Below are 14,319 nucleotides of genomic sequence, written 5' to 3'. Positions count from 1 at the left end.
GGTCATTTATGTAATTATTTTCCGTAAAGGTATGTGTTCTTTAAGACTAACAATTTCTTTTCATTCTGATCACTAGAACAAAATGTCTTTTTATAAAAATGGGGTCATTATTTTATGTTAAGGTATGTGTTTTAAGACATTAAAACAGGAGTAAAATGCTAAAATTTTAAATAGCAGTTGCTCTATCAATATACAATATGAGATTGTGAAGATATCGGTAAATATAATAATAATAATATAATAATGACGCACCAAATACCCAAACTTGTGAATTCTGTAGCTGGATTTCAAGGAAGGGCAAATGACATAATCAGTGCTCTTTGCAATGTTAACACTGGTTCAAGTCAGTTATCACAACATAAGGTATTTTTTTCATTTTAGTAATTAATACAATTTTACTTTTTAGAATACATAAGTTATTCTTTATCTTAAGGTGCTATAGGACTAACATTTGTACGTTTTTCTACTAGAATCCTAGATCCTAGAACTGGGTGTCGTCCAGTAATATACTCTAAATGCAGTGCATATTATATCAAATCCAATTGCAAACTTAACCTTCATGTATTCAAATTTTCAATAATCAACTTCTTTATTTAATAATCAATATCTAAAACCATTTTGGTCACAATACAGAAAAAAATTGTACATAAAATACAGAGTTTATTTACAATGTATGTAAAATAGAATTCTTAACATTAAAAATCCCTTGATTTTTTAAAGCAGTATTGTTCAGGGAGTATTGTTATATAGACACACATTGAGAGGTTTTAAATTTTTAAACTGCTATTTTTGGTTGACAATGAAACAAAATAGATATGCACTGATTTTAATTAGGTATAATAGATTGATTTTTAATCTCATATAAATTCAACTATTGCATTAATCATTTCAGGGTACCATTCTTTTCTTTCCTGGCGATGTGCAAGATCTTCATGATGTCCAGGCCAAACACAGGGACAACAGTCGATACCTGGACTGGTCTTTAGAAAATACTTGCCAGCTATTGACTCAAGCATTTCCACACCAGGGATGTAATTCTGTTAAATGATTTTTTATTAACAAAAATTGGCGTTTTCCTCTTAGGAAATTTTTCTTCAATTTTGAAAGTTTGAAGCTTTATTAGCTAGTAGCAAATATTGAGATAGGACGCGGAAGCTAGGTACACTTTCGGAAACTAAAATTCAGTACATCAATTATTTGATTTTACGAATCACAATTGTTTATATTTAGCATGTTTTTGTTGTGAGACCAGTAAGAAAACAACTAGGGACATTTAGCTGCTATGACAATTTTCTTCAAAGTGATAATTTGGGAAATCCGCAAAAGACTTTTAAAAGCAGGGATAGGGATGCGTGATACATTTTATATTTAATAAAACAAATTTAAAGCTTTTCTACAATTAAGGAAGATATTTACTCAAACTCATACTCAGAACGCGATTATTATCCACAGATAAACAATACACATTGTTTTCTTATACCTACCTAAGGTTAACCATCTAATGTGTCTAGCTTCACTACTATGGTACTTATCATTCCTGTTAGGATAAGATTTTAAATTACGATCCCTTTCCCTGGTAAATAGTGATTCCAATGGCGAAGAAGGAGGGCAAGCTCAACGGGACGATGGACAATGGTATGATGTTCATCATGGATGTCTACAACATTTAGACAAATTATTAGAATCTTTATCTACGGAGCTTCAATGTGAGGTATGACTTCTTATGCATAGCACCTAAAAATCTCTGATGTTATTTCTGTTTGAATGTAGCTCTTATTTCAATAGAAAAGTACATAATTTTTCTACAAATGTCATATCATTGCTTCTGTACTTTTTTTTCACATACTTCCTGAGTCTACACTAAATAAGAGAGTAATATGTATATGTATATTACAGTGTCCCGTCCTAGAAAAATTTTGTTAAAATTTTGGCCCTAGCTAAACTATGGTTAATATATGTAAAAAAAAATGACCCATGCAACGTATTTCAAAGTGCAATTTTTGCATTACAGAAAAAATATTTTTCAATTTTCATGGCTCATTTTTTGCATAAATCAACCATATTTTGGCTGGGACCAAAATTTTAACAAAATTTTCTAGAACGGGACACTGTAACGTATATGTTAGAAAATATGTTTGTTTTCAGTCAAAGTTACCTTTTTTCTTGCATATGGTATCATTTTTTATTTTGTTTAGATTGGACCATTGAAAGTGATTGGATTCAGTAAAGGCATTGTTGTTTTGAATCAGATTGTACATGAAATTGCACATTATAAGGTATTATTTTCATATTAGGGAGTATAGCAGCCCTTACCCCTCCCCCCGGCCTCCCTAAACTTTTTTTGAAAATAAGTTTGGAAATATTTAAGGGAAGTAACAAGTAAGGATTGCTAACCACTGGATCGATTCGGTTATCCTTTAACTGACACTTGCAGCAACCACTCAAGAAAAGTGGGCCATGGTACCATGAAAAAATAAAGTGCTGTCAGATGTTTTTTGTCAGGTTCCATCAATTATAAAAAAAATTAGGTTACCCTCTTGAGCACAGCCAATAAATATTAACTAAGTAATGAAGAAATTTTTTATGGCTTTTTGAAGAATATACAGATATGTAGTTTTCACTTCTTCCATAGATTATGGATAAAATGCTTTATCGTCATTTGTAAGGCCCTTTGGACCTCTAAAATGTTTGTCTTTGGTTGCGCGTAACAATATTTTACCTACAGTGCCCTGCTCCTGTGCCATATCTCTACCAACTTTCATCGGATTTGTTTTTCTTTTTTCATGTCTGTTAATGAAAGGACCTTTTTTCCTTTCAAAAAGGGAACAATTTTCATGAAAACTAACCTTGTTTATGATAAGGAATCTGGAACAACTGTACCTGTGCACCTGTCTTGCCTGCAGGAACTAGTGTGGCTGGATGGAGGTCATAATGGGGGACCTGGAGCCATCTATGTTACTGATCAAAACATTTTAGAAAAGTTTGCAAGCTACAATATAAATGTAGACGTCAGGTTGATACTTTTTTTTCAAGGGACACAATAAAATAGGTAGGTACATTTACTTTACATATTGCTGTAAAAAAAAGTACAATTAAAGCCGGTATGTAGATTTTTTTAAGTAGCAATGAAATGTTTGAAACTGTAAAATTGATTAGGTACCTAGTCAAGTTAAATTTTTTAAGATAAGTTTTCAGGTTTGTTATTGATTGTAATAAGCTTATTGCAGATAAGGGCTGGGAGAGCTTCACATGGCTAGTGTCCGTCATTGCGGTAAATACTATTTCAAAAATGATAGTTAAGAGGGGAGAAGGGTGTTGTTGTCTGAATGTTTGCAAATATTTTAACAAAAATAAGAAACTACCTAGGTACTAGGGGCACATAATAGACCAAAATTAATTTTAGGTTAACACCATATCAAGACCAGTGCTCTAGGCGTCCATGGATTCACAAGGAATAACATTGTCCATAAAAATCTATAGATTAGACAAGAATAACAAGGTTCATCAAAGGTTCACTAAATTATAATTAAAAGCTCAATTTTAGTATATTTTTCCCATCTCTGAAAAAAAAACTTGAATTTTAGGTAAGCGTTATGTAACAATGCCTGTAACATTTTTAATACTAACGACTGCGCCCCTAGTATTAGGGGCTATGAATTCAAAAGACAAAAAAAGCCTAAAACAAACCTGGGACCCATGTGAAGCTTTCCTTAAAGGAAGAACCCAATCGTTTCAGTGGTTATCAAAATGATAAGCCACAGACAAAAAAACTCAATTTTTTGTATGATAGAATATGGACAATGCTACTAGGAATGTAAAACGTTTATCCGTCTGATGACCCAGTTAACAACAAATTCTACATCAACTACTGTTAAGAAAAAACTTTACTTTGAACAAGAGACTCCAAGTATTGAGACACATTTTAACATCATAAAAACTCTGTTAGATGAATAACAAAGTTACCTAACCATTATTTACAAATAGTTATGCTACCATCCGAGTAAAGTGTCCAGAACTGGAAGTGACAGTCACAATTCTTAGTTTTATTTGAATGAAGATGATGAGAAACATTCACCTATAAAAATAAAATTTTTACAGAAAATAACCCATTATGCTATAAAAATTCATCTAAGGTATATAATAGAGTTATGTGCCGCAGGTTAGGTCTGGACTAAAACTCTGAAGATGTTATTTCTGAAAATCCCTTGTATGTACTTTTTTTCAATGCATTATTTATTCCAGATAATACACAAAATGAGAAAGGAAAGGTTTACAACAAGCTAATATAGAAAATATAAGGTAAGCTTCAATAGGCTTATTAAGAAATTTTTTAAAGCGAAGCTTTTCTAAAATTAGAGTCAGTCCGTCTGTGGGACAGTTAGCTATTTTCCTGTAACAGTTAGCTCTTTTCGTTAATTTAAAAAGGTTAGATTTGTCCTATCATATTCAAACTTTGCATGATTATTCCTGTAACAATAACAATAAGGCACGATTTAGGAAGGATACCAACTCTATAATCATTACCAGAAAGTCCGTACAATACGTCCGTTTAAAACAGGCTGATTTTACTTTAGTTTTGCAACAAATTTTCTTACAATTTTGTTTAGATTTATGCATTAATATTTTGCTTCTTCAGTTTTGGCACTCTACAAGTCTTAATGTTCGTTTGTCCTGTTTCAGGGCTTCTCTTTTCTGGATGTTGTCACTTGTCACCCTTGTTAATTAAACATTTATGACGTTGTTTCTAAAATAAAAATAAAAACTTCGCTTTTTTATATGTGAAAGCTGAATAATCTAAGATCCAATGAGGTTGCAATAGAAGGACATTGCCTAATCGGGATTAGCTTATACCATCAGCGAAATTATTTCGAAAAAAATAACGAAACCTATACCTAATTTCAGCTGTCGTTGGGATCCAACACTGAGTAGAATTGACGACCTTTTCATCTGTCCCCCAAATATTAATTTATATTTATTTCGCTTGTTGGCTATACCTATTTCTGAATCGGGATTAGTTATTTCTTGTTCCCTCTGTTCTCCAACTGTTTTGTCAAAACTGTTATTTCATTTGTATTTCAGAATGAGGGGAGGCACCAAATCCAAAGTATCGCCTCAACGGCCAATCAACACAAGAAACCAAAGCCCCGCTGCTCAAAATGCGAGCAGCCAGATCTCGGCGGCCGGGCTTCCGAAGGCTCGACAGGCGGCTGCAGCGAGTCTAGCAAGCGGATCTGGCCTACGATCAGTGGCCACGACAAAAACGCAGCCAAAAGCATCTCCAGGCATTTACATTCTTTTATTTACACAAATACAATTTATTAGACAAGCAAATCTAAAAAGGAAATTTTTTATTATTTAATTTGCGAATTGTCTCTCGAAGTGAACAAACTGAAATAAAGGGAAGTTTCGCTGCTAAAACAAGGATGATAAATTATACTAGTATCAGTTCCTCCCTGTACAACACCTGCTAAGGGTGCAACGAAGAATGAAACTCCTAAAGCCAAACCTTTTACCGCCAAGGCAAAAACCCCTGCCAGTAACCAGAAAGGTAACATATCTTCATTATTCATCTAGATAGGTATTCCAAAAAAATCTCTCCATTTTTTATCAACTATTTATTTTTAGCTGTTAACAGTTCGTTAGGTACTAATGAATTTTTTTTCTTAATACAATATAGGTAATAAATAGAATTTAGAATAAATAAATTATGGCCATAAATATATTTTAGCCAACAAAAATGTTAGTAGCATAATTAGTGCCTTGAAAGATGAGAACTATTCTAGTGGAGAAGAATTTAAACCCATGGAGAAAAGGAATTTAGATTGAATTTTATTGAATTAAAACATACCTACTTTACCTTGCCCTAAAAAACGTTTACGTCTTTGAATAGTTCCTATTGATAACAAAAAAATGGTGTTAATTCAATTAATAAAACTGTAACTAATACAATAATGATGTTTTTTTTATTTTTAATGAAGAAAATGTTAGTGGCAAAATTGTGTTTCTTAGTTTGCCCTGCCTAGATTAGTTATTTATCGCATCAGATTTCCGTAAGCATTAAAATGTATTTTGGTTTGTCTAGCAATCAGTAATGCCTTGTTCAATGCAAAAAATTTAGAATAAGAAAAGGTTAAAATTTATTTATTTAAGAACTTGAAAATGTAAATTCCTTAGGAAGTGTACAATAGAAGGGAAGCTTATTATTTCAGTAATGTGGTCCTAGGCTGGTTTTAGGCTAATTATAGCAATACTATAAGTCCATTAAGCCTAGTTCGCCGTAAAAAAGTTTGAGATCTACTGCAGTTCACGGTAAAATATTGCTGGTAACAAATATTGCCAAAAATCTATGAATTTTAAAGGCTGCTAGCTGCCAAACTTCTGAACGTACAGATCATGCCCGCACACTGTTTTAAGCGGCATAAGAAGGCCTACAAATAATCTGGAATAGCCATAAATCAATAATACATAATTATCTCGCAGTGCAGATAAATGCGCGAAAAAGTCCTATTTTACGCGTTTTTTCTTCGGTGAAGCTTTTCCTGTGCATCATTGGATCTTCGCTATTCCAGATTATTTGTAGGCCTTCTTATACTGCTTTACTGCTTAAAATGGTGTGCGAGTATGATCTGTACGTTCAGCCGTTTGGCAGCTAGCAGCCTTTAAAATTCATAGATTTTTGGCAATATTCGTTACCAGCAATATTTTACCGTGAACTGCAGTAGATCCCTAGTTTGAATAAGCACCTAATCTAAATAAAATATCAGACAAACAAGAAATGCATCCAAAGAAACTCCTAAAAGTTCACCAAATTTAGCAAGAGGGACTAGAAGGTAATTGTTTCGAACAAAGCTACATCATAACTTTTTTTTCTATGTCAGTTCGGATTAGAAATTTATGTAGATGTGGCAATCTTTTTTAATTATTCTTAAATTTTTTTGAAATACTACTTTTAAGTTTTAATTTCAATATTTGTATCTTTCCAGCAGATTTTATAAAACAAATATTTTATGTTTCATAAGCAATACACTAAAAAACAATAGTATCCTATAATATATATAATTAAAGGAATAGTAAAATGAAATACAGTAATATTATTATACTCAGGGTAGAAAGAATTTGTATAGTGAATGGCGGTCATATATGCACACTGGCAATTAACTAATCAGAAAATTTATTATATTCTGTTCTATTTAGATCAGCGGCACAAGTTCTCCCAATTATTGACTCACTTACAACAGATGATGAGTCAATACAAAGTTTTGATGACGTAGAGTCAAATACAGAAAGTAAAGACACAGATACAGGAATTTCAGAGATTTTTATTTTCAATTGGAGGATTTTTTTTGTTTTTTTTGAAGATTCTGTTTGCTTCATATATTCTTATTTTCAATAATGCCTTTTGCAACAGACAATCAACTAATAGAGTATATTAATAAGATTATAAAGGGTGGGTGTGATTCCTGTAAAGATCTTGTAAACTAGGCATGAAGAACACTTTCAAAATCTCTTAAATTTTTTTAATTAGATTCTACTGAAACTTGTGGTCCAAGGAAATCTGCAAAAATTACATTTTTTGGCGCTGATGTTGCAGTGATTAATGACATTTCTGAGTTGAGTGATAAGGTAAACCAAACTTGTTTTTATTGGCGGTTTCCCTGGAAAGAAAGTACCTACCTTGTCAAGCAAAGAAACGCCCTTTCCCAAACTGGTTTTAAAATTAACTGAAAATAAAGAGAGGGGGGGGGGGGGGAGGATTTTGTTCAGCTTATACCAACAACGAAAATAATTTTGGAGAAGAAATCACGACCTATTTATATGCCCCCCAAATATTATTTTAGATTTATTTCGCTTGTTGGCTATACCATATTCCTAGGTTTTCTTTCTTTGTCAAATTCTTGCAGGGCTTTGACTGAAATAAACAAAAGTAAAGCATAACCCCCTCCTACATATCCGTTATTTTCAATTTATTTTAAAGATATGGGGGTGTGGGGGGGGGGGGCGTGGGTTTTTGTACTCGACCGTCAAAAAACCTAAAAATGGACATTAAATAGTTACTGGAAATTCGTCGAATTTATTCATAGTAAATCAAATAGAGGCTCTCACACAACAATCTTCTATCAATAATAATATAGCCATACCGATAACTACCTCCTCCCTTTTCCGATGAACTTTTACGTCTGCTAGAAAATTGTTTTCTGCTACTTGGTTGTGTTAATATTCCTTATACCATTTTGGTTGATTTCATAGACTCAATTGAGAGACGGCACAAGGTCATTGTGATAGGAGATATAGTGTTTTAACCCTTTCCCCTCTTGTGTTTTACTTTAATATTAAACCTAATTAAACTTGTTAAGACAACCCTCCAGACGGAGGAGCGTGTATCCCCAAGTCCAGAACCTGTACAGAGACATCAACCAAGACATGGAAAATATTCCAGCTCTCCTGTCAGGTACAGTGGCAGGCAGCTTAGTTTCAGCCTTCTATCTAAAAAATCACGTATCCCCCAATTCGTGGAAATGTATAAAATAGCCAAAAAAAAAACCTGCTAAAGATCATTCCGACCGCCATTGCTGTTATATTATATAGTTAATTATGCTCAATTATGGTGGGAATGTTGACAACAGCCTTATGTCCTAAATAATAGCCGAGAAAATCACATTTCCCCCACTTCGTCTCTGAAGGGGCAGTCAGGTGTGACACTTTTTGAAACCAAAGCTAAAAGTCAAAGGAACTCAACTAAAAAAAGAGTTACAGCGCTGAATTTTTGCAGGCCAGTAGATACAATGTGGAACTGTGAAGAAACGGCGGCAGAAACACCGAAAACGGCTGTTTCCCGCTGATATGAGCGGTTCCGCCGCCGTTTATTCAGTTTCACATTGTTCCTCTTTGTTTAAGTTAAGTTCCTTTGACTTTTAGTTTAGATTTTAAAAAGTGTCAACCCGTCCCCTCCCTTTGAAAGTTTGTTGGAAATCATATAATCTTTATTAAATAAACAAAAAAATCTTTTTAAAACTAAAGAAAACTAAGGCTTGCATAAACATTTTATGAAAACAACCTGGTTCAACTATGGAATGGATTTAATTATCCTTGTCTTTTTAGGTCAAGAAAATCCGAGAAAACTTATGTCAAGGAAGAAACTTACGAAGGTATAACTTTAGGCATTCAATAAAATTTCACTGCTCTGAAGTGTATGCATACTTTCAAGTGAATTGAATAAGTTACAGCAATGGGATAATCTAGAGACATATTGTCCAATAGGATAATAGTGATGGTACATCCCAGTTCTGTCATTTGTTCAAACATTTTTTAGATTTGAGTACTTAAGTAAAGGCATAGATTTTTTTCATTTCGTACGCATTATCATAAATTGTCGCTTTTCCTAGGATACAGCTTTTCTTGGGTAAATTATATCATGTAAAATTTCTTCCCTCATATAACGTGAACCACATGACAAACCGCATAATAAGTTAGTTATGAATGGTTGAATTTCTTAGGATAAAGTAAGGTTTTTTGAAATTATATCGTCAAAAAAATCATTGCACTATTTCATGAACTCCTATGTAACAAAAATAAACTGCCATGATTCTGCCAAATATATCTATTTAAGATTGACGAAAAATGGGGTCAGATGGCTTTTCTAGATATATTATATCTATTGCCACAGCTTACAGAGTAGCATTTTTAGTACTACAGCAATAAATATGACTCACCCAGACGTTTTATTTCATCATAAACATTTGCTTTTTAACCTTTTTTAATTTTTTGTGGCCTCCAAGCAATGAAGGGGGGTAGCTAAGTGATTAGAAAAGCGAGATTACTTAACCCAACAATTCAAACACTAAGAAATATTTTAAAATTTTGATTTGATTGAATGATATTGTCATTAGTTAAGCAAGAAAAGGAGAAATTGGATTCTGTAATGGTGAAGAAAGAAACTAATACAGTAACAGGGATAAAAGGATACATAACTAGAATAACTGAACAGGGGTGTATATTCTACCTAAGAAATGAGTAAAATATAGATTACCTACTGAAAGCATTTGTCTATTTTCCCCCCTTGTTTTTTTTTGGGGGGGGGGGGGGTTTGAAATATTTTGTAGCCAGGGAATAATTTTTTTCCAAACAAAAAATTAAAAAGGACCGAAAAAAAGTTTTGATAAGCTCTTGAGTTAAGGGAGGAAGTCGACCTTTCACTTTCAATTTAAGTTATAAAAGGAAAAGTAACTAATTTTGGGGACAGGGGATGATATTTATTTAGAGCTACCTCATGATAAACCTTCCCTGGACCAATGAGAAACTTCCTTGTAACGAAGAACCATATCGGTTCTGCCTGTTGCTTTACATACACACCCCTCCTTAACCAAACTTTAGATTAAAAAAATTTTCCAACCATTCGGACAATTGGGCGTTCAAATAGGACCTAGTGGTAGTTAGAATCAGTTGAGAACAAAATCCCAGCCGTTCCTTCTTGTCAGATATCGCCATTTTAAGATTTTAAGTAAAATTACACTAAATATTCAAATACATACTTAAGTCTTCTTTCTTTTTTTTTGTATAATTTTAGTTAGACAGCCCAAAAACTGAGTATCTTTGCTCCTGTGGCCAAACTGACTGCCTGGAACTCCTAACAGAGAGTGCCTTTATGTGTTAACAAAGTAGGGATTCGAACCCATTCCCAAAACTAACCAAAGTGGAATAGCTGTGTATTACAGCATGAGGTCAGTATTTTCACCACTGACAGATGGAAGGCAAGGCCTATCCTAACCAGAAACCCGATCATTCACCCACAGGCCCCAGTGGAGCACCTTGGAGGTCTGCACCACATGTTTTCTGGGGTGTTGCTCACTTGCATCCATGAATCAGGCAGGTTGAGACCTTATGGTGCCCTCAGACTCCCAGTAACCCTGCCATTTGGCCCAAGCTTAGAATAATGTCACACACCTGGTCCCGTGAAATGGGCTGTGAGATGTTCCCCTGCCAATCACAGATCAGCACAGCCGTAATGGAAGGATAGCTGCAGGTGGTGGGCCACATACCTTCACTCAAGATGCAAGTTAGCCCTATTCTGATCTAGATCCTCCAGGAGTTCATCTTGAACTATTCCCTGAGCCTGGGAGAGTTCTTTCTGAGGGAGTTGGGAACACCATAACTGTTTGACAAACCTGAGCTGATGGTATAGGTCAATAGGGAGAGTAGCCATGGTCGCCCCTTCTCACATTAAGCAAGTGGTCCCAGCCCTGCTAAGCCTGGGGAAGGCCCAGGGCCCCTCCCACAACCAGCTGCCGAAGACAAGAAGACCTCTAGCTGTAAAACCAACTGTCTGGCCAGGGCAGCTTTCAAGGAGCACCTGTTCAGAGCTGACTGATGACCAGGATATGGGTGGCGACTAGCGTGAAGTTCTTGGCCATTCCCATCAAGATAGGGGCCAGGGCCCCCAGAAGGAGAAACTGGACAGGGGCTATTCTTAGTTTACACCCCCATGGTGTTCAATGTGCCTCCAGGAGGTGCGACTGCATCAAACGGCCCCCCAGGAGAGAGTTGGTGGTCAAGACCAGGCCTAACTTCCAGTGCAGGGGCCTGACTATGGGGACTGCCGGTAAAACTTTAACAAGGAGCACATAAGAGGGTACCCAGAGGGGCATGCATTGCCTGAGCCCAATAATGTAATATACAGCTATTCCACCATGGGTAGTTTCAAACAGTAACTGTGTCCCCACCTCCCCTAGAAAGAACCCTCCCAGGTTCAGGGCATAGTTCAATATGCACACCACCATGATCTCCATGAGGATCAAGATCAGGGTAGTGCTAACTTGCATCTTGATTGAAGGTATGCTGCCCACCACCTGCAGCTATCCTTCCATGGTGGCTGTGCTGATCTGTGATTGACAGGGGATCATCTTAGTCAGCTCTAAAATGACCTCATGAAATTTGATGGGGACAAGGGCTGTGGCTGGCAGTGGCTTCCAGACAGTTGATTGTACAACTAGAGCGCTTCTTGCCTTCAGTCGCTGGTTGTGGGAGGGGCCCTGGGTCTTCCCCAGGCTTGGCAGGGCTGGGACTGTGCGGGAAGGATGCTGTATCCCCCTTGAGGCTTAAGACTTACAGACAGGGTAGTTATAGAGCAGCTTTAGCAAAATGTTCTACCTGTGACTGCAATGCAGGGAAGGATCAAATTACCACAAGAATCCAGAGGTATCCAGAGGATGCGCGGGGCCAGACGGGGGGGACTGTTGGGATCTCCAGATGGGCCTTGGTGCATTTATGGATGGTCTGTAATTTGTGGAAGTGTTGATGTTTAGGCCTAAACAAATAGAGTTATATTTTGGGAAATTTGGTGGAAACCTAAACTTCACCCGGCCTAAGCTATTGTCCTATCCTCCCCCCAATTACATTATTTGTTAATAGGGAAGGTGGAAAGGTTAATGATTTGAAGAACTAAGCTGTACCTGGATGTTAATTCTGGACAGCTTAGTTTTCCAAAGAGCCGGCAGACATTATAATTAAGCGGTCTGAAAAATGAAAATCTTTAATTTGCTATTTGCAACCGCGAAATTATGATGTCTGCCGCAGTGAGCCGCAGGCAGCCTCTGTTCTTCTCCAAATTTGGTGGCCTGAAAGTGTACATACATTAGCGTACATGACAGGGACCACTTGCTTAATGTGAGAAGGGGCGACCATGGCTACCTTCCCTATTGATCCATACCATCAGCTGGGTTTGTAAAACAGTTATGGTGTCCCCAACTCCCTCAGAAAGAACCCTGCCAGGCTCAGGGCATAGTTTAAGATGAACTCCTAGAGGATCAAGATCAGAATAGGGCTGACTTGCATCTTGAGTGAAGGTATGCAGCCCACAACCTGCAGCTATCCTTCCATGGCGGCTGTGCTGATCTGTGATTGGCAGGCGAACATCTCACAGCCTATTTCATGGGACCAGGTGTGTGACATTATTCTAAGCTTGGCCCAAATGGCAGGGTTACTGGGAGTCTGAGGGCACCATTAGGTCTCAACCTGCCCAATCCATAGATGCAGGTGAGTAACACCCCAGAAAACATGTGGTGCAGACCTCCAAGGTGCTCCACTGGGGCCTGTGGGTGAATGACCGGGTTCCTGGTTAGGATAGGCTTTGCCTTCCATCTGTCAGTGGTGAAAATACTGACCTCATGCTGTAATACACAGCTATTCCACTTTGGTTAGTTTTGGGAATGGGTTCGAATCCCTACTTGTGTTAACACATAAAGGCACTCTCTGTTAGGGACTCCAGGCAGTCAGTTTGGCCACAGGAGCAAAGATACTCAGTTTTTGGGCTGTCTCACTAAAATTATACTAAAAAAATGAAAGAAGACTTGAGTTTGTATTTGGATATTTAGTGTAATTTTACTTAAAATCTTAAAATGGCGATATCTGACAAGAAGGAACGGCTGGGATTTTGTTCTCAACTGATTCTAACTACCACTAGGTCCTATTTGAACGCCCAATTGTCCGAATGGTTGGAAAATTTTTTTAATCTAAAGTTCGGTTAAGGAGGGGTGTGCATATGGATTATTTTAGTTAGTTAAGAATCCTTTATAATTCTGTAACAGAAAATGTTGAGACACATTCAGTGGAATTGAGACAGACAAGAAAAAAAAGAAAAGCTTTGCTGGATGACGAACAAGAACAAGATGGCTCTGTCACAGGGAAAATGATTCTTTAGACAATAAGGAACAATGGATGTAGAAAATACGTGGATAATATGACAGGGGAAAAAATTATGTCAATTTAGATTGCTATTTCCCCGGTCATTTATTAGTTAGTTCGTTTATCCCGTAGGAGGTGAGGGGGTAAAGGGGTCGAAGGGGGGAGTCGTTATTTTTAGCCCGCTAGGTACGTGTTTCACTTTATTAGAAAACATTTAAATCTGATCTAAGATCTAAGGAATAATATATCCATTAATAGAACAGATTGGAACAAAATTCTTTTGAATAAGATAATTTGCTTCTTAATTAAAAGCTTCAATATGGAATACAACGTTTTAATTTCCCAATAAGTTGTAAAATATATTCATAGATGTAAGTGTAACAGTATCTTAATCAAATCCTTTGCCAAAGTCTAAAGTCCACAAATATTGAATTTTTTTTTAAATTGAGGCTTACAGTTTAGCATCAAATGCTCAAATACAATTGTCCCTTGTACCAATGGGGGTAAGGTTTGTTTACCTCCCTCAAACTTAAAATCACATTATTTCTCCTCCCTCGATTTAAAAAACAACAACATTAGATTACCTACGTCAATCCTTAGAAATCCACCTCATATAAAAGTTTGGACATCCTTGCCTTGGAC

General features: G+C 36.2%; 3 protein-coding genes and 1 long non-coding RNA gene across 4 annotated transcripts in view; 3 read left to right on the top strand and 1 right to left on the bottom strand.

The window, feature by feature from the left end:
* Positions 1 to 14,319, top strand: part of LOC145303826 (N-acetylgalactosamine kinase-like) — a 213,983-nt gene that overhangs the window by 14,187 nt on the left and 185,477 nt on the right. The window lies entirely within an intron of this gene.
* On the top strand, positions 210 to 4,246 carry LOC145303829 (mitochondrial protein C2orf69 homolog). Its single transcript, XM_080145468.1, has 8 exons — positions 210 to 363; positions 893 to 1,027; positions 1,231 to 1,340; positions 1,585 to 1,711; positions 2,196 to 2,276; positions 2,862 to 3,013; positions 3,404 to 3,456; positions 3,815 to 4,246. The coding sequence occupies exons 1-8, from the start codon at positions 244 to 246 to the stop codon at positions 3,952 to 3,954; spliced, it is 918 nt and encodes a 305-aa protein (XP_080001594.1). The 5' UTR covers positions 210 to 243; the 3' UTR covers positions 3,955 to 4,246.
* Positions 4,174 to 13,708, top strand: LOC145303827 (uncharacterized). Its single transcript, XM_080145466.1, has 11 exons — positions 4,174 to 4,299; positions 5,080 to 5,282; positions 5,441 to 5,548; positions 5,729 to 5,813; positions 6,765 to 6,830; positions 7,195 to 7,304; positions 7,526 to 7,623; positions 8,355 to 8,449; positions 9,100 to 9,146; positions 9,888 to 9,950; positions 13,581 to 13,708. Exons 2-11 carry the CDS (start codon positions 5,081 to 5,083, stop codon positions 13,691 to 13,693), a joined length of 987 nt encoding a protein of 328 aa, XP_080001592.1. The 5' UTR covers positions 4,174 to 4,299; position 5,080; the 3' UTR covers positions 13,694 to 13,708.
* On the bottom strand, positions 12,272 to 12,634 carry LOC145303861 (uncharacterized). Its single transcript, XR_013873841.1, has 2 exons — positions 12,447 to 12,634; positions 12,272 to 12,301 (listed from the first exon to the last, which is right to left on the bottom strand). It is a non-coding gene; the product is annotated as an uncharacterized LOC145303861 (long non-coding RNA).

The sequence above is a fragment of the Acartia tonsa genome, chromosome 13 (genome assembly GCF_053477335.1).
Source record: "Acartia tonsa isolate MP-2025a chromosome 13, ASM5347733v1, whole genome shotgun sequence".
NCBI classification, from domain to species: domain Eukaryota; kingdom Metazoa; phylum Arthropoda; class Copepoda; order Calanoida; family Acartiidae; genus Acartia; species Acartia tonsa.
Note: the sequence above shows the minus strand (reverse complement) of the source record. Positions and strands in the feature narration are given on the sequence as shown.

Coding starts and splice junctions, on each gene's coding strand:
- LOC145303827 (XM_080145466.1), top strand. CDS start 5,081: ATGAGGGGAGGCACCAAATCCAAAGTATCGCCTCAACGGCCAATCAAC. Junction 7,624..8,354: donor TTTCTGAGTTGAGTGATAAG/GTAAACCAAACT, acceptor AAACTTGTTAAG/ACAACCCTCCAGACGGAGGA. Junction 8,450..9,099: donor TATTCCAGCTCTCCTGTCAG/GTACAGTGGCAG, acceptor TTGTCTTTTTAG/GTCAAGAAAATCCGAGAAAA.
- LOC145303829 (XM_080145468.1), top strand. CDS start 244: ATGACGCACCAAATACCCAAACTTGTGAATTCTGTAGCTGGATTTCAA. Junction 1,341..1,584: donor CAAAAGACTTTTAAAAGCAG/GGATAGGGATGC, acceptor CCTGGTAAATAG/TGATTCCAATGGCGAAGAAG. Junction 3,457..3,814: donor TCCATGGATTCACAAGGAAT/AACATTGTCCAT, acceptor GCTACTAGGAAT/GTAAAACGTTTATCCGTCTG.